The 20,890-nt window shown below is 33.5% G+C and overlaps 1 protein-coding gene across 11 annotated transcripts in view; it reads right to left on the bottom strand.

Annotated features, from left to right (window-relative positions):
* The window catches only part of RBM26 (RNA binding motif protein 26), a 79,933-nt gene that overhangs the window by 4,238 nt on the left and 54,805 nt on the right, over positions 1-20,890 (bottom strand). For 8 of the 11 annotated variants that reach the window (XM_081045563.1, XM_081045564.1, XM_081045559.1 and 5 more), the window contains exons 18-22: positions 20,091-20,195; positions 16,951-17,151; positions 15,453-15,539; positions 5,988-6,101; positions 2,537-4,381 (exon numbers count right to left, since the gene is read on the bottom strand). In XM_081045563.1, coding sequence (XP_080901689.1) covers positions 4,292-4,381; positions 5,988-6,101; positions 15,453-15,539; positions 16,951-17,151; positions 20,091-20,195 — 597 coding nt within the window. In that variant the 3' untranslated portion in view covers positions 2,537-4,291. The remainder of the gene's footprint in view (positions 1-2,536; positions 4,382-5,987; positions 6,102-15,452; positions 15,540-16,950; positions 17,152-20,090; positions 20,196-20,890) is intronic. The other 3 variants (XM_081045555.1, XM_081045556.1, XM_081045557.1) reach the window with 2 other exon arrangements.

Here is a 20,890-nt window from a genome sequence, read left to right as displayed (position 1 = left end):
GTGAACTAACTTAATTATAGCTAGAATTTCATACATGACATGCTTGTTTTAAAAGGCTAAAAGACTTGTAAGGGAAGAAAAAAAATCTTACAAATATTTATATATATTTTATAAGGACTAAAAATAATTTTCTATAATCAGTTGACATTATGGGTAAGGGGAAAGAAGAAAATATAGATAATAGTTTATATAATGATCTAAAATAGCCATTGAATTTTAACATACTAAACAAGCAACCTTTTGCTTTCTTTTTGTAACCCTTAGAGCCAATGATTAGAGTTCCAAGTAAGATTGGAAATACAGTCCCCATAAAAGTTTTATTAACAGGAAATTTCCTTCAGTTAAGCTCAGCCATACTGTCTACAAATAATCAGCTAGAACAGTGATGTCTTCATAGTAAACTAGTGGTTGATAACATTTCATCGTATTATAAGTTAACAAGCACTACGGAATACTCTGCCATTCCTGCAACATGATTTCAATAAATGCTTGGGCATTGGTTAAATACTAAAATTAGTTTTTAAAATGTTACAATTATTCAATAACAGTTAAAATAACACTACTTAAAAGACATAAAATATTGAGTGAAATATGTAAAATGACAACTCAACCATCCCTTGAGGTAATCCTAATCAATCTTTTAACCAATAATATATAATTTCCCTCAATTTTTTCCTGTAAGAAGTAGCTACCTACATTGTTCTTAATCCTTTTTTCACCCCCAACTCAGCCCACATCTGTACTAAAGCAAAGAATTTCTTAGGACAACTATAATTAAAAATGTGTTTTGAATTTTAGGTAGCATATTGTAATAGAAAAAGAGTGTTAAACTTTGAGTTCAGAAGTGAGTGGGAAAGTTATAAGTAGGAAGGAAAAGTGCTAGTGAATACAGAAGTTAATCCATACTTTCCAGGCTGAATGGAATTTGTGCCAGATAAGGCAAGCATTTGGGAACACTATATACAAAACTGTGCTAAGACACTTCATCATAACCAAATTGAAGTTGTTTCCATTGTTAAGGTGACAGAAACAACAATTACAACAGTTATGAAGAACTGGTATAATAACAGTATATTGTTTTAGATTAAAAACTAATATACCACCAGAGAAACTATAGATGTGAAAGAGACCTTAGAAATCATCTAGTCCAACCTCAGAAAACAGCCCTGGATAAGTTAAGAGACTTGTTTGAGGTCAGAGTGAGTTACAGAGCTGGGACCAAAAGTTAAATCTCTTAACTTTCATCCAGTACTCTACACTAGGGTGATCTTCAGATATGAAGAATTAGTGAGATGGACTAGATTGGTGGCTCTTGGCAATTCTATTCTTACACACTGATAGAAATCAAAAGGCTACTTTACTCCTGAAAGTGACTACAACCTTTAATACTCTAAAATATTAATGGCTTAGTAATTGTTATGGAAATTCCATTAAGACTACATGTGTACTCTTCCATCAGTGTTTGTCACCCCATTGGTGCAACAATACTTAACTGTATCAATTGTTTAGCAAAATGGCCCCAATGACTGAGAAGACATTCAAGAGAGATTTTTGAAAAATTGATAAGAATTAACAAGGGAGGTAATTGTCACTCCATTATTGGAGATGTAAATGTGCATTCATTCATTAGTTCATCCAACAAACATCTGAGTGCCCACTATGAGCCAGGCTCTGTGATAATCACTAGAGATAAAAAGATGAATAAGACATGGTCCCCTTCCTAGAGGAGCTTGTAATCTAGAGGGGAAGACAGACATATAAACCAGATAAATTATAACGTAAGTACTTGTAACAGAGATATGAACAAAGTGCTGTATTAAAAGGGAGGGTAAAGGTATGAACTGGCTAATGACCAAGAAGTCTACTAATTTTGTTCACGAACTACCGCATTTACTGTACACACAATCTCATGCTCTATCAATAATTAGAAAGAAGGTAGCAACGTAGAGTTAAAAAAAAGAAAAGTTGGTACTGAAACTAGAATGCCTCCATTCAAATCTAGTCCTTGCATTACTATCTGTGACTTTGGACAAGTCACTCCATGTCTATTAGCTTATGTTTCCTTATCTGTAAAATGGGAATTAACAACTAAGTCAATGGGATATCTTAAGTTTTAAATATGAAGAAATAAAATACATGTAGAGTACTAGTATTTATAAATATATTAATTTTAAAAATTCAATAGCAAAAATCTAATGTAAAATCATATTAATAAAAATATAATTGTGAGCCTAATGAATGTTGCTAATATTTAATCCACATACTTTGAGACCAAATAGAAATATATTTGTCTTCTAATTCATTCACAGAAAAAAAGTGGCTTAAAACATTTTAATTTTAAGTTACTAGAGAATGTAGGCTAGGGAAAATAATTAGCTATTTACAAATTTAAATAAATAGATAATTTCAGTTACATGGTAAGGGAATTTTACAGTAATTTAAAAAATACCGCTAAATTTCCTAATCAAATTATAAAGCCAAAAATCAGCACGGAGATTTAACTGGCCTTTGAAAGATTTTTCTTTCTTTATAATACCTGTTTGGTGTAAAGAGAAGAAACGTGAGCCTCTGCCAATTTGGCACCTTTCACGACTACTAAAAAGAAAAGAAAACAAACTTACCTAACGAATCAGAATAGCACAGTCAACATACAAGAGACTACATAAAATATATCACAGATCTAAATATAGTGAAGAAGTTTTTGAGTACAGTCACTATTTTGACAAAAGGAATCTGATTTTGCAATCTTAAATATGAACATGTATACCAATTGCAAGCCAAAACATTCCTATGAAATAGTATTAGCATCAAGATAACTTTAACCCTAAGTGTGGGAAAAATCCACTGGTCACTCCACTGGCAGAAGACTATGGTGGTGGAATTAACAGTTTGTGATTGTGAGGACCCAATATGAAAAGAAAGTGATTTTTTTAATGTGAATTTTAATATAATCACTATAATCTCAGGAGGGGCAGAAACACTTATATAACCGAAATGATGAATTTTAAAAGAGAAATATGTAATTTCCCACCCCCTCATTCTACAAAGAATGCATTTATTTTCTGGAAACTCCTGTATCAACTTTAAAATGATCGTGTTCACTTGCCAGAGAAATCCACTTAAAAGTCACAATATTGTTGCAAATGTCAAAGATTTTTATACAAGCATAGGAAATGCACACTTAAAATATCAGACTGGAACACTTACCAAACAGTGTTTTCCTAAAGTAGTATCTATAGTACATTTCTTTATTCATACATCTTCAAATGGTCAAGTTTTCTTTCATACATCCAAAATGTAATGTGATGGTTTTCTTATTCACCAAATGTTAGCTCTACTTGAAGTCTGGTTCCAAACTAATCGGCCTGCTTTTAAATTTTAAGACATCTGTTGAAAATTTATAGATCAAACCAAACTGAAGTGGTATAAATTTTAAACAGTGGATTGTACATTATTGTAAAAGTACCAGTAACCATTATTATTGAGGATAAATTAGTGATTATAGCTCCTTTTGTGATAATTGGGGGGAAGGGTAGATCACCATCTGGAATGGTCTATTTATTTCAATTTTTTTCTTTTGTTTTTTTTTTTTTCTTTTTTTTTAAATCAAAGAACATTGTCTTGTTTTTGGTTTTTGTTTTTTTGTCATTGCTTTTTTTTTCTTTTCTTTTCTTTTTAAGAGACCATTCCACTTTATTTTAAACATCTGAATGCATAAGGAGTCATATGCAAAGCAGTCATAACACCGTTATCATTAAAACCCATATGGTAAAATACATACACAAGTCCAACAAAGGTCTAATACATAGTAAAGCCTAAGCATACTACTATGTAATATTATGAATACATAACTTGAAGACTTTAGTTAGAGTACTATGTTATCTATTCATTTTTGAAAACATTCATTAAGATTTTAAATGCAAATTCATTCCTTATTTGGAGTAAAACAAAATTCTCTAAGTTATAACAAGTATTGGTCATGAGTTTTTAGACCTATTCATTAAATTACAAAGAACGCAGAGTTCCGTAATTTCAGTAGAAGTATGTAATAAAAACATTGCATATGTTTCTGGTGTGATGTCTTTAGCAATTGTTTACTGAAATAAAATGCAAACATCAATCTTTCAAAATACAGGATCAGAAGGTAGTTTTCTTCTCTTTTGTCTATTTGTGAAATCCATCTTTATCACATTTACCAAAAATTGTTTTTACAAATATGTAAAAGTACATTAGATAATACTAATGAAACACAGGTCGAGTTCTAGCAAATGCAGATCAATGATCAGTCAAATCATCTTCTCCAAGAACGAGATTCATTATCCTCTTCTTCTTCATCATCATCTTGAAGTAATGAGTCATCCACCATAGACTCTTCCTGAAACTTTAGGTTAAAATGCATTTAGGAATTTACCCAAAAAGAAAAAAAAAAAAAGAAAAAAGTTGACACTTTTAAATACTGATTTCTCTCAACAGAGTCGAATACAAAAGGTATTTCTATAGCTAGAACATTCAAGAAACAAAGAAAAGCAACCTTTGTCACTCAATGGTTTCTCTATAGTATCTATTCTATTGCTTACATCAAACAGGCACTAAAGAATTGTCAAGGTAAGCCTTTGTACATGCCGTTTGTCCTGCCTCTCTTTATTAAATGATACTATTTTCTATATCTACAAAACAATGCTCAACTTTTTTTTTTTTTTTTTTTTAAGAAAACATCAGTAAGTCTTCTCTGACTTACTATAGCACTGGACACAAAACCAGTAACTTGCATAAAAATCTATCAAGATTTTCTATTGTACCTAAACAAACGTTTTCTTTTATAGCATTCCTTTTTTCCTCCATTCCCTTCATAAAGCTTCTCAGACTGCTTTTCAAACTTTTCAAAGTACCTAATAACCAGGAGCTCTCCTGCTTTTCTCCCCATTCAATTCAAACTCATGGAAGGACAAAGGTATAATCTAAAATATAAAATGACAAATCATGTACATGAGTTTCAAAACACACAATTTATTCTTGCATTTGACTATGGATATGTGTAACAGCCTTGAATGCTCTTCAAACAAAATGAAGTGACACTATGAAAATCTAACAAAGGTAAAACATGGAACATTTCATTTCCCTACTTTCCCTTTATTTCTTAAATTCATCAACTTCATCCTACAGCTTATTTCAAGATGAAACAAAATAATTGCTATTTTTAAGTTTTGGGCTTCAAAGGGCTCTCCCACTTCACTGTTCTCACGCTCATACGTCTCAGCCATCACACTAACTGCTGTTACCCAAGAAAAGCGTGCTCTTCCACACCTATCCCTCTGCCCAAACGTGTCTCTCAACTGTAGTCCCAGGCCCAGCTGCTGGTAACGGAAAGCTTTACCATCACTTAGGGGTCAGCTCCACTGTACCACCTCCTTCAAGATTCTTCTGGACAGAAAGAAGCATTCCTTCTTTTGGATTTCAACAGCATATTGTTCAAATCTTCTTCAGCATATCAGTCTACCTTTTATTATAATTAGTTTCTTATGTGTCTGTCACCACCACCCCCCTTTCCAGATTATAAGCTCCTTAATAGGGACCGTGTCTTATTCATTTTTGTGCCTATCAGAGTATCTACCATATAGCAGGCATTCATTCTAGTAAACTAAAACGATATGAATTAAAATAAACCTGAAATGTTAATACAGCAATTGAGTAGAATATATACTCTAAAACTTGAAATATGAGATTTCCTGTGGATAAAAATCTAATGAATAATTATTATATTCTAAGAGTAAATAAAAACTGAGTATATATATGATTTTCATATATTCTTTCTGGATTAGCAATCCACAGTTCTCATTAATTCAGAAAGTTTAAAGTTGTCTGCATTTATCTGTTATCCCCTGCCTGGAATATGGCTCAGGAATAAAAATTTAATGTTAAAATCACATTTTATATAAAAACGTGAACATTTAAGGGAAAAACCAAGTGGAGGGAAAAAAAAAACATACTTCCTCTTCATCAGGTTCAATTTCTTCTGTTTCAACAGCTGAAATATTAGTTACTGGTTTATTCCATGCCAGTTTTAGATCCTGCCCTTTGAAACGAGCCCCATGAACTGCAGCCTAAAACAATTAAGAACATTGGGATATGAATCATTAATAATTTCTGGAAAAAATGAAATAGTACATGATATTTAAATTAAATGAGCTAAACACAAGTAAACACAGATGTCTATTAATTTGCTTTGTGGTTATTTACTTCTCTATTTACTATTTGTTATTATAATTTACTTTTTTATGATTACTTATTTCTAAAATCAGCCTAGTGACTGGCTATTCCTCTAAAAATAAAACAAGAACAATTACTCATAACTTATTAGAGTTATTTCAGTACTGGCCAATATCTGAGTAGATGGACATATGTCTACATGTCTATGATATAATAATTGCTATTCAAGGCAATAATCTCAAAGCACTTCAAGATCCTGGATGTAGATTCTGAATCAAAGTCTAAATTAGAATTAACAAACTAAATGTATTTTATTACATTTTAATTCCTGTTAATTTACAAATGGCATATATAGTAACTGTAAACCAGACACTTAACAAAATAATAATTTTGCATGTGGAAAGTATCACATTATTTTTAAATTACATCACAAATACCATAAAATGTTTAATGTATTATGATTACAAAGGAAAAAAACTCAAGTTTTCTATTCAAAACTAAAGTGCTTCCTACAACGATTTCAGAATTGCATATGATAAAACTTAAACTTAGTAAACTTAAGTTCTTGCTACATTAAGTTGCTGCTTTGGAAATAGTGCATTCAAATTAAAGTAACATGAACTAACATAAATCAATGTTAGCAACATACAGAAATAACTCATAGTCACAAAAGATTTATAGCATAATCTCAAGTATCGCATAATGTGAAATGTAGAAACAATTACATGTTCAATGACATCTGACTATGAGTTGTGTGATATTAAAGTCCCCAGGTATAAATTTTAAATCTGCACACATAAATTTATGATAAATTTAAAAGCTTTCATGCCTATTAAAATGCAGCTCAGGAGTTTTTAGTCCATCTCTTCATCACAGCGTCATACAACTAAAAAATTTTAAAGTGCTTACATAGGAGATTTAAGTTCAGAAACAACTTGTCATTTTTTAAGCTGTAACTATTACATAAAAATATATTACTGTAAAGAATTCCAACTGTCTCATGCAAAATGTCTACTCATAAAACTCAACTTTTCATCTAGCCAAAAATGGCAAAAAATGTTAGTGACATTTTCTGTAAATTATTGACAAAAATTTCTGAATCTTTATTTTGTAAATCTCTATATTCAGCACGTGGCTTCTTCAAATTTATAAGGGGAGCCTACAATTCTCTAAAGGTTTAATTTTAAAGTTATTTACAGGATGCTTTTCAAAGCTAGGTATGTTTAACTTTTTATTAACTTTGCTTCATCAGAAGCTTTTGGCTATTTGGCTGTGTAAACTTTAAAAATAACTGAATTCTTGCTTTTTGAAGATATAAATCTATTTCATGTAATCTGCAACATAATGTCTTAAAAGTTTAAAAAAATTCTTCTGGACTTTCAGCCAAGATGGCCATAGGTAAATGCTGTGCTCACCTCCTCCCACAACTGCATCAAAATTGTAAGTAAATGATAGAACCACCCTTAACAACCACCTGAAGACTAGCGGGACAGAACTCTTGTCATTAAGGATATAAGGAAGGCACATGGAAACTGGTAGGAGGGCTGGGGACGCAAAATGGGTTGGTCCCACACCACTTGTGGTAGTTAAGAATAGGGAGGGATATCTCGGCTGCAGAGCTCCCCATTGAAGAGCAATGGGTACCAGGCCCACACTGGGCTACCAGCCTGTAGAGCCAGAAACTCAGTCCAGGTGGGATAGAGGACTGCTGGAAACCCAGGCATCCTTTTAAAGGCCTTATGCACAGACTTACTCACTCATAAACATTTACTCTGAGTTCCAGCAAAGGGACAACAGCTCGAAAAGTGCCAGGAACGTAACAGGGAGGAACTGAATTGCCCCACCAATTAACACATCCAGTGAAACCTCTTTTGGAGACTAATGTACGTAAGGGGCTGGCTGGTCCCCCACTAAAAACTTTCTTAAAATCTCTCAAAGGTCCACAAACCCCAAACAAACAGCAACTGTTCTCAGAGTGCCCTGTACCTTTTGTTCAGTGGGCCAACCCTGGAACTACTGGCAGCTGGCCTCAATTCGTAGCATAACCACTCCCAGGTGCCTCCAAACCCTGCACAGGCAGCTACCAACCAAAGATCACTTTGTAGCTCCTACCAGGTGACCTCAGGCCAGACACAAGCAGTGGCTGACCTTGGCCTACACAGGAGCCCCAACCAACACACCAGGTGGCCAGCTTCAGACAACACCAAAACACCACTCAATTAGTGTCAGAACGGACGCATCTAAAGGTTGGACTTGGCAAGCACCTGAGCCCCTCTAAAGCAACTCCCGCTCCGTGGGGTCAGCCCCTGCGTAACAGCTTGTCTGCTGAAGTCATGGCAGGTTCTCACAGCCAGTCAGCTTGACGGTCAATCCCCTCACTGACATGCCAAAAGCAATCAAGGCTCAACTACAACAGGCACACACAACTCACAGAAGGGTCACACCTGAAGCAACCAGCGCAGGTGAACAGGAAGACTGTGCCACTGGGACCGACAGGGCACTTACTGTACAAGTCCACTCTGTCAAGATTAGGAAACAGAGCAGGTACACCTAATACACAGAAACAAAGGGAAGCAGCCAAAACAAGGAAACAAAGAAACATGTGCCAAATAACAACATAGGACAAAACTCCAGAAAAAGAACTAAACAAAATGGAGGCAAGCAATCTACCAGATGCAGAGTTCAAATCAATGGTTATGAGGATGTTCAATGAACTTAAGGAACAGATTATCTCAGTAAGAACTTCAACAAAGAGATAGGAAACAATGAAAAGGAGATAGAAAACATAAAAAAATAAAGTCAGAAATGAAGAATACAATTAACTGAAATGAATATACTAGAGGGAATCAATAGCAGATTAGAGGGAGCACAGGTTAGAATCAGTGATTTGGAAGACAAGAGTGCAGAAAATTCCCACACAGAACAGCAAAATGAAAAAAAAAGAAAAATCCAAAAAATGAGGATAGCTTAAGCGGCTTGTGGGACAACATTTATTATAACAACATTAACATCACAGGGGTACCAGAAGAGAGAGAGCAAGGGATTGAAAATCTATTTGAAGAAATAATGACTGAAAACTTCCCTAACCTGGAGAAGAAAATAGACACACAAGTCCAGGAAGCACAGAGTCCCACACAAGATGAACCCAAAGAGTCCCACACCAAGACATATAATAATTAAAACGGCAAAGGTTAAAGATAAAGAGAGACCCTTAAAAGCAGGAAGAGAAAAGCAGTTAGTTACCTACAAGGGGACTCCCATAAGACTATCAGCTGATTTATAAAAGGAAGCTTTGCAGGGCCAGAAGGGATTGGCAGGAAATACTCAAAGTGAAGAAAAGTAAGCACCTACTACCAAGATTACTCTATCCAGCAAAGCTATCTTTTAGAATCAAAGGAGAGCTAAAGAGCTTCCCAGACAAGAAAAAGTTGAAGAAGTTCATCACCACCAAACCAGCATTACAAGAAATATTAAAGGAACTTTTTTCAGAAGAAGGAAAATAAAAAATATGAATAAGAAAATACTGCCAAGAAAAAAAAATCTCACTGATAAGCCAAACACATAATAAAAGCAGTGGATCAACACTAAAGCTAGTACACAGGTTAAAAAACAAAAGTAGGATGATCCTATGTAATTACAACAGGAAAGTAAGGGATACACATAAACACACACACACATACACAATAGAAGTACAAAATAATAACAAAAACATAAACTTGGAGGGAGGGGATGAGTAAAAATGGCAGTGACTATAGAATGTGCTTGAACTTAAGTGACCATAAACTTAGACTGCTAAAAATGTAGCTTGGTCTACACGAAGCACATGGTAACCACAAACCAAAATGTGGTACAACCTGTACAGAGGGCAATTTCATGACTATCCATCAAAAATTTAAATGCACACATCCTTTCATCCGGCGGTAATCTATCCAGAATATATCCTATAGTCGTATTTACATATGTACAGAGACATGTGCACCAGGAGTATTCACTGCTATACAGAAAAAGAATAAAAACAATGTAAAGTCCATCAACATGGTTGATTACAGTTAGTACATCCATATAATGGAATACTTATGCAAAAAATTAATTTATTTTTGGGATAGACAGTACATGTTCATGATTTAAAAACTCCAAAAGTTGTGAAGTAAGAAATAAATCATCTTCTCATCTTTATTCTTAGTTCTCAGGTTCCCTGCCCAGAGATTACAGATGTTTTTAGTTCTTCGCAGCAATTATATAATTTGTGGTGAACCTGATATTTTTATTCTCAGACTTATATACAGAGCACATAACTAATTATGTTGGTGTCAGTGAAAATGGTGAATTTTTAGCATGGAAAAAGGGGATATGAAGATGCCTGTGATTAAGTAAAAACCATATAATACAGAATTAACTTGCAAGTATTAGTTTTATCATTTTCTTTCTTTCTACCTACCTACCTACCTACCTACCTACATACCTATGTACCTACTATGTGTGTGTATGTATGTGTAAAAACCCTAAGTTCAGAATTAAATGGGAAATGTCAGTAGAAACTTTAAAATTTATTTTCTTCATACATGTGTATGTATGCAAATGTACATGTGTATAGGTCTATTTGTATGTAGGTGTATAAATGTACGTATGTTTTTTCACTCCCAGCTCTGACCACTGAAAAAGAATTAGTGACTGCAACATACTTAGTAGTAATGAGCACCCTTGGTACTCATGTTATGGTCTCTAAATACCTTTGCCCAGTAAAAAGAATCAGAGCTCTTTAGAGAAATGACCAATTCCAGGTCTGGAAGACAAAATGTATAAGATGAACCTAGAACACCTTTTCATACCAGAAAGCCAGGACACTATCATAACCTATTAGAGTCCTGTCAATAAGTGAGAATAGTGGACCAACATCCATGAAATATTTCAGTGTATGAGTTCATGATTGCATAATACCAATCAAACTACCTCAGGATATGAACCTTATTCTGGATTCTAAACAAAGTGAGTAAAAAATGTATTAAAAAACCCAGGAAATGCAAACTGTGACTGGGTATTTGAAAACATTTAGGCATTATCAATCATTTTTAGGTGTAAGAATGGTACTGTGTTTTATTTTTTTTAAGGCTATAACACTGAGAGACATATGTCTATGTCTTTACAGATGAAATGATACAATGACTAAGAATGACTCCAAAAAAAGGAGGGGGAGGGTTGTAGTGGGTGATATAGACAAAATGGGCTATAACTGCTAAAGCTCTATGATGAGCACATGGAGGTTCATTTTACAATTCTCTAATTTCTATGCTATGAAATGTAAACAAAAGTCTGTTTAAAAGCTGAAGCTTTTTATTCACAGGCTTGCTCCAGTCCTTTGCCTATTTTTCATTAGTTTCAGGTGTACAAAACAACATGATTTTCACCCCTCTCAAAGTGATAACCTGAAGTCTACCACCACTGACATCAATCATAGCTATCACACCACTGACTATGAGTGTGTGCGCGCGCGCAGGTGTACTTAATTTGCCTATTTATTCTTGCACACAGTTATTCAAAGTTAGCAGCCAATTAGGAACTAAGGAAAGTAGGCATACACATAACAGAAGGAAAAACAGGCAGAAGATCTGACAAATGATGTAGGAAGAAAAAAGTATGAAAAGTAGTTGTGAGGTGGGTTCCCCATCTTACATGGAAAATGGCTCTGGGAACAATCAACATTTGGAAAACACTGGGTTAAGCAAAATTAAACAAGAGTGTTTACCTTCTGCTTTTTCAAGTCACCTAATTGTGAATCTGAATGGAATATACAAAATGCAGCTTTTTACAAAGTTACCTGACAAGAATCCTTTGTAAAGGGAGCTCTTGTAGAAACAATGTTCTGCAAAAACAGCATGGGGAAAACTGACCTAAGGTCAGAAGAGTTAAAGCTGCAATCCTAGTGTACCTTACATTTTTACTAACCACAATGATTAAAACTAATCTATAAAACAAGGCTAAAACCAATTTTATTAATGTTCGTAATAACCACAGTATACAATGTTTAGGTAGGAGTTACATTAAAGAACCACGAATTAAAAACAAAAGTATAATCTGTTTTAGAACTTATAGGGAAAGACTTCTTTCCATTCCTTGAACTCTTGAGTTCAAGCTGCATAGTCCCTTTCTCACAAGCTTCAGATTTAGATTTACGAATTCTAGTAGCACAGTGCCCACCACATATAGCAGTATTTAATAACTATTAAGTAAATTAGGAAAAACACACACCAAAAAACTGTTATGTACATGATTTGATTTACCTTGGTTGAATTCATTTATACATATTATTCTTGCTATTAATTTACTATTTATTCAGGCCGCCCCATGACCTTCCAACTGTTGATGTTACACTATCCTCTATGACTCCAATTTTGTATTTTTAACTTCAGATCAGAGTTTTGAAATCATCTACTCTTTCTGGTTTCCTATTCAGTTTCCAATCATCTCTTATTCTGGAGGGGAAGAAAAATCCACAATAATAATATTCATAATAGCTAACATTCAGAGGGTTTACTATGTCCCAGGTACTTTACAAATTTTGAAATAGTGAACCCTCACAACTACTGGGAGTTGAGGTATGGGTGTCAAAAATGTACTATTAGTAGAATAAGATTCTCTTCTGATGTAAAAAGCTATATACATATATAGCTTATATATATATATATATATATATATATATATATATATAGCTTAAATATAAATATAAGACCTCTTTGAGCTTGGGACTGATTCTTAAAAAGTGGGAGCTTAACTGTTCCTATTCTGAAATCTTGGTATCTTACAAAGGTATAGAAACAATTCAGAGTAGAAAAAACATTCTAACCAGTCATGGGAAGAGACTACTTTTTGTTTGTCTTGTTTGGGTATTTAATCCAACTTCAGTACACTGGGGTGTTGCTAGACAAACAGGAAAACAAAAAATTTTCTAACTAACCAGACTCAAATCATAACCACCTTAACCTAAACCTAAAAGTGTTCTGTTCATATTATTATTCCTTAAAATACTTTAATCTCTTTCCTGGGGGGAAATTTCTCACTTTTCAGTCATATTTCAATGTCTCAGTTACCTTATTCCTATCCTATACTTTCACTTTGAAATGCTATGCATCCACTGATTATAGAAAATAGAGGCATTCATTCAATCATCTAGGACAATGGATCAGAAAATAACAAAAATGAAATATTTGGAAACAAACATTAGCAAAGGTTGACAATTTTCTTTTCTTGGAAAGGTCTATCCTTTGTCTTCCTATATTTTGGTATATTTTCCTTTGTTTTCCATAATGCTGGTCATGGTCAATGCAATCTTTTTTGTACTTTTTAAGCGTTCTTCCTTGACAAAATTAAGAATTGGCACCCCTATGTCAAACACACTAATTTTAAATTTCTAAACCTTATTGTTCCCTAAAACCCACAAGTTTGAAAACCACTGTTTTAGCTATACTCCGCTTGTATAAAATAAGCTTCAACTTAATTTCCTGTTCTCTTCTAAAATAGAATGTTACAAAATCTAAAGAAATTTTTTGGCTTAAGGAAATGTTTATGGTTTAACAACCTTTATAACTTAATTCAAATGTTTAACATAGCAATGGTAGTTTTCCTTTCATCCTGTTTGGTAAATCCAACTAAAATGGCACTTACCCTGAAAAGGTAACTCTCATTAGCTTTAACCTATTTTGTCACGTATTCAACCTTGATGTAATGTAATTCAGTGTTTCTCTCACACACACACACACACACACACACACACACACACACACACACACACACCCCTGAGGTGGAAAAGCAAGACCGAAGAAAGAAGGCATATGTCAATAAGCCTTAACAAGAGCAATGTATTTCCAAAAATTATTTAAAAGGCAAGACGTGTTTTTTTCCTCCCTCAGACAAGTAAGTACGCAAAAAAGTAGTATATATTTAAAGTTGTTACTAAACCCACAAATTGATAATACAGTATTTTAATCATTGGTACAATAACAACTACTATTGTTTTATATGACTGTTTCCTAGAAAACAAATAGAACATAAAGAGATGGTATTCAGCTACCTATCTAATATTACGTTGAAAATTATCACTGAAGTCATCATTTAAAAGAAGCTTATTCTTGTATTCAACAATACCTTTGAGAGAAAACTTGATCAAAGATCTATTTTTTCAATATAACACATTTACATATAAGTTTACAAGAAAGTTTTAAACTCTCATCAATTATAAATTACTTTTTACTTTCACAAAAGATCTTTAAAGGACAGAGAACTCAAAACTAGATTTAAAAAACAAAACTGGGATTAGGAGTTCCTAGACTATAAAACAATCCACTGCCCACCCCACTAACCTAGAAATTAGGTTAATCCAGTGCTCAGCTGAACACTTTTCTGAGACTTACCAGACCCCCAGTGTTTTATTGGCTACAATGTCCAAAGAGCAACTCCTAAGCCCCCAGCAATCTACCACTGTGCTGGCAGGGAGTATTTACTACAGAGAGGATAAACTTTTAGAAGGTTTTTCAAAACTTTAGACCACAATCAACTTAAAAGTTCTAAAACCTATCCAACTCTCCCATTCACATTAGGCTGTTTAGAACACCGTCCAAAGACAATATGGTACATCTGTTTCTCTACAATCTTGAACAAAGAATACACAGGGCTAAAAAGGTTTCTATGAATCCCCAACCTTTACACCCGTTTTCCTTTTTTAATCTTTTAAACTCAGAATAAAGACAAGGTTGTATCTAGTTCTTGTCATTCTTTGGAAACACAATTAAAGATACATAGTTTAAGACAACTATACTGAAAGGACCCTAAAAGCTAGAGCTACATATCATGTCTTGGGGAAAAAGTCGCCGAGATCGAGTTGGGGGTATGCTGAACTAGGGACACTTCTTTAGCAGTTGGCCAACCCCATTGTTCTGGGCCATCTGAGGAAAGGATAATGGGAAGCCTTATCTCCTATGAAAGAAAAAGGAAGAATTCTTGGTGTATCAAAACAATACAACTTGACATTCAACTTGCTAACTATATATTCGAATCATATCATATTACATATAGGATTGAATAACTGCTTTAGGACATTTTTTGAGGCCACAAATTCCACTTCATGTGTTCTACCTACCGTCAAACCGTAGTTATTTTTTAAGTTAAAAAAATCCATTTATATTAAAACTTAAAAGCAGTATTTATAAAAAATTTAAATCTGGATCTTCAATAAATTAATTTGTAGTACTTACTGCTTCAGCTTCTGCTCTTGTCTTGAATGTAATTACTGCATGAAGTGAAGAGTCATCAATCTGACAATCTTCAATTTCACCATATTGCTTTAAATTAAAAACAAGTATTTCCTCCAAATAAATATTTTGAAACATCCAAAATCCTAATGGTTTTTAAAATATTAAAATACCAATAAATATAATGATAATACATAAATTCACGGTGATTAACAAAGTGGAGAATAATTCATTTTAGTACTTGGTATTGTAAGATCATCCAACACTGTTTACAATTCTACACTTTCTAGAATTAGGGAGATTTATACTTGATTGAACTATTTTTTAAATAAAGGAAAACAATGGTCAAAGACTGAGCTTCCTTATTGTCTTTTCTTTTATACTCATTCTGATCCCAGAATATGATCAATTCTTTCGAAAGCAGAATATTTAATCCTCAGAATGTTTTGAGTTTTTTGGTACCATTTCCAATTTAAAGATGAGGGAGAGTAAGAGAACTTAAGTCCTTTTATCCAAAGTAATTAATTACCAGGATGAGAATCCAGGTCTTTTGATTCAAAAGTTTAACACTAACTGACTCTGCTTTCACTCTTACTACAAACTCCTCTAGACAACACACTCTTCTAGGAGGACATTTGCAAGCTAAATGTATTAAATTACGCTTGTTTTGGTTTGTTGGATTTTATTTTTTACATGTGTAGGAGGATTTTTCTACAAACAGCAACCTTTATCATATAAAATTCTAGTCCTTTATATGTCATTACTAATACTTGCCTTCTTTCCTACCCAAAAACAAAATTATAATTCCACAATCTCGTTAAATATACACACACACTCCACACAGAAAGTTCTGTAGAGCGCAGAGAATGGACTCTAGAATCAGATCCCAGCTGTTACTATTCAAAAAGGAGTAAGTTACTTAATCTCTTCATGCTTCCTTTTCCCTATTTCTAAAATAGGCATAATAAAGGTACCTACCCTCATAATCAAACTAATACTGAGTTACATCAGGCACTCAGAATAACACCTCCCATAAAATAAGTGCTCTACAAGTTTTAAACTATAATTTTCGTCCACTGGGACCAGTAGCTGTTTCATTTCCAGACCAGCTAGATCAAGAATACAATATTAACAGATTAAATTCCATCTTAATAGGAAAAAAAAAAACTGGATGGCCATGCAATGTGTTAAATTTTCCTTTAAAGTATACTTTAGTATCAAATGTAACTACAGGACTTGCCTCTCTAATACTCATTTCACAATACCTGAAGGCCTACTAAGTGTAAGAATTGTAACATTTTTTTCAGATTAATAATTAAACAAAACCCCTTACAGTTTGTTTTTTAAATAATTAACAAAAGATTATCATAGATTAATCAAACCCTCGGTCAGATTAATGGGTTTAAATTACTGATGTCATTTTCATAATTTCTCCTTTAATATATCCATTATCCCCAACAATAATTATCAGTATTTGTTTTGTTGGGCAGTAAGAAAGTACCGCAAAATGAGGAAGAAGGTCTTCTCTGTCGCTCTCTGTAAATGCAGAGATTTCCAATGCCCTGGGGCGGTGATCCACCACAGCATGACCAGGTACGCCTCGACCTCGACCGCGACCCCGGCCTCGGCCATGAGCTGTACCTCGACCTCTTGAATGAATTCCTCTGCCACGACCAGATGAAAGAATCCCCCGTTTTGCAGCCTAGAAGAAATGAGACACATAGGTTAAACATAATAATTACTAGCATAAGCCAAGTGTCATACTCTGTCAGATGAGTCAAACTTTTACACATTTTGATATCATATTCAAATAGTGCCCTAAAAGGATCTCATAATTTAAGTTGGGGTTTTATTTTTGAAAGTGAAAGCAAATTTAGGTAGCTAATGAATTTAGAAAAACTAGTATTAATTTAAGCAATGTCTTGAAATTATTAAATGTGCTTTTTTTCTACCACATTCATACTCTCCAAGACATAAGACTGCATCACAAAAAGACCAGCAATTTTGATTTCCAAATAATAGTGTTAAGTATTACTTCAGAAGTCAGTTTAATACATAGATACAAAATACCTATATACACAATAAATGTATTTTCCTATTTATGACTTTAAAAGTGTTTCCATTAGTTTCCCTGTTGACTTCAGTAGGTAGTTATTTTAAATTCATCCTTTTGATCACTTACAGTAATGTCCCATGTAGTAACTTATATTCCACCACATCACTCTATGTGGACAGCACACCATTCCTTCCTTTATTTATGAAGGAATAGGTAAGGACTTCCACTTCCTATGTGCAAGTCCTTACCTCATGAAACTCAAATACTAGAGGGGTAAAGAGATCTTAAGCAACTAAGTTATTTGATTTTATTCATGAGAAGTGACTTGAAAAATGAGGAAATACTTTAAGATTTTATAGAACATTAAAGATCTGCACAGAACACTAAGGTTTGTAATAAATAAACTACTAGAATGAAAGTTCCATAAGGACCCCTTCACTCCCATTTTATTCTCTACGTTATCCCCAGAAGTGCGGGTTACAGCATGAACAAAAGGAACCAAAACTGAAAGGAACATTGTACTTCAAAGAACAAATAAAATTCAGTGTAGCTGGACCACATGGAATGGAGAGACAAGGCTGGAGAGACAGGTAGAGCCAGATCATGAATAACTTTAAGGATCACACTGAGGATTCTGAATTTTATTCCAAGAGCTATGCAAATCAATTAAAACATTTAAAGCAGAGAAGTAGAGTGATGTGATCAAATCGAAGTTTAAAATGTTATTCTGGCTAGAGTTTTAAGAACAGGATAGAAAGAAGAGAACAAGCTGGGATACTAGTCAGTAGGCTACACAGTAACTCCAGAAACTGAAGACAGAAGTTTATCTACAGCAGTGGCAATAAAGATAGAAATAAATGCACTTAAGATAGATTAGGGAGTAGCATCATGGATAAAACTTGGTGATTAATTGGGTATGAATACTTAAGGAAAGGGAGGAATCAATGAAAACTCTCAGGTTTTTGGTTGGCATAACTGCGTAGATGGAGTTTAGGGGCAACATAAGCACAATTTTGAACATGTTGAGTCTGACGATGTGAAACATCCAAGTGGAAATGTCAAGCAGGCACCACTGCCACATCTCTGCAAGTATAAATACCTCAAGATATCTTAACATTAGCTAAAATAATCTAAAATTCAAGGATTAATGTTACTAATAGAGCAGCATATATAAATGTGTACTCTGAGGAACAAAATGTTCCCTGAAAAAGGAGTCCATGGACAAGTAAGTTTGAGCAATACTGAACAATACGTATTTTTGGCAACTCCTAAGTTAATAGCCTCTAAAAAACCCTAGAGTCAAAAGTCATGTCCAATAAAAACTTTGCCAAATTTATTTGGCCTCCGAGCTTTTTTCACGAATATCTGTTAACAAAAAAATGGAATGGGTGTATTCATGACCACTCTGGGAAACACTGCGTTACTGCATATATATTAGCTGCTAACTACAGTTTAGCCAATATAGAAAACAAACAGAAAATGTTAGTCAGTGTTTAGCTATATCATGATAAAGAACCAAAACATAAATTAATAAACAATATTGGTAATATTATGTATCTAGTAAAATTATAGGCTAAAAATTTTTGAATGATAATTTGTTTTATAAATCCTACCAACCCAGATATGAAATCTCCAGAACAGGGAAAATAGTTCTATATTAACATAAATATCTTTTTCAAAACCTGTTATCTTGGGCAGGACACACAGGCAACCATATCAGGTTTCCAGAGAATGCAAAATGTGTGTAGGTTTAGGATACCACCCTAGGGTTTCCTGTGACTGTTAGATAAGACAGAGTCTTAAGATAAGCACAGTGGCTGCTAAATGTTAAATCGTTAATACCTGGATGCCAATACTCAATATAGATTTGTACTGTGTTAGAAAAAGATGATCAAGTGCTAACAAATTTGGAAAAAGGTATTATTCTCAAATTAAACAAAATAATCTAAAATATGAAAAATTAAATTGCGACATCAAACTGATAGAGACAAGTACCAACTACTTTAATAGCATTAATGTCTCTGTACTTAAAAATGTTATTCTGATTTTTAAACATCTTTTTGCTAAATGTTAAAAAGTCTCATGTACAGGAATCAATTTCACTTGATTTTCTTATATAATCATGACTAAGTTATAAGAAAGCAGTTTATTTTCTCTTCTATAAACATCCACAGTGCCATCTATGGGCAAAATAAGCATGTTCTTCAATACAGTTCTACCACTAGAAGTCTGATTCTTAGAGAACTCAATGTAATATGCCTATTTATGCATAGGATAGCTCCATAAAAATAACTGAGAAAGGTTTTAATATACTTTGGTCTAGGGGGAAGGATAAATCAAAATTAGAAAAGGAACAAAATTCACCAGAAGTATATAGGTAGAACTGTTGCCACCCCTCATTAAATATTTTCTCTACTAGCTCTGAAAAATACGTTAACTTCTTCCCTCTTTCCTATATCAACTCCCAATATGTTTGCCAGAGACTGCCAAGAATCACTGACTAGAATAAGAATATATTTTCAAATTAACCACCACGACTACACCTGCTCCTCTTTAGCACATTGTGTAGCTATAATGAAACATACTTCCAGCTGTAATTCTGTATACTTTCGCCTAAGTTCAGTAACTTCTTCTCCAGCTTGCATCTTCTTATATAAATCCAGCTCTGTGTCAAGCAATTCTTTCTGCATCTAGAAAATAGTAATTAACACTTTAGGTGACAATAATATCTTATATTACACAAAACTTGTTTACAAAAACTTTTACACTTTCCTATTGAATGTGTACATTTCTTCTCTACCTCCAGTCATACCTCCCTAGTCCAAGCCATCAATCACCTCTGGTCTACACTACTGCATTGCTTCCTAACTTCTTCCTACTCCACTGATTTCCCTATAATTCATTTTCTGTACAGAAGTCAGAATGAGATTTCTATAGACTGATATGAAATAATTTTCAGGAAATAACTGAAAATAAAAACAAAAACCAAGGTGTTAATAAGCAATACATAGTATGAATTAATGTACACATACATACACCAAGGAGAGAAGAGTGAGGAAGAGTGTGTTAGGAATCAAAGGGGAAAGGTGTTCTATATATATCTTTTTATAGTTTAACTTTTCAATCATGTTGATGTTTTACTTATTCAAAACAATAAAATTAAATTAGCAAGAATGAGGGGTGAACCAAAAATGAATACATACAGAAATACACCTAACTTTATCAAATTAAAAATATAACCACACAAAAGGAAAAAAAGTAATACTAAACCACAGTTCTCATTCTATACCCTTAGTGGAATATATTGTGAAATTATAAAGAATGCAAGTAAGTTCTAAATTTTATATTTAGTTGTTTGAAGTGGTATTGTTATAGCAATTCTGGG

The sequence above is a fragment of the Rhinolophus hipposideros genome (genome assembly GCF_964194185.1).
Source record: "Rhinolophus hipposideros genome assembly, chromosome: 4".
NCBI lineage: Eukaryota > Metazoa > Chordata > Mammalia > Chiroptera > Rhinolophidae > Rhinolophus > Rhinolophus hipposideros.
This window is presented reverse-complemented; position numbering and strand designations above follow the sequence as displayed.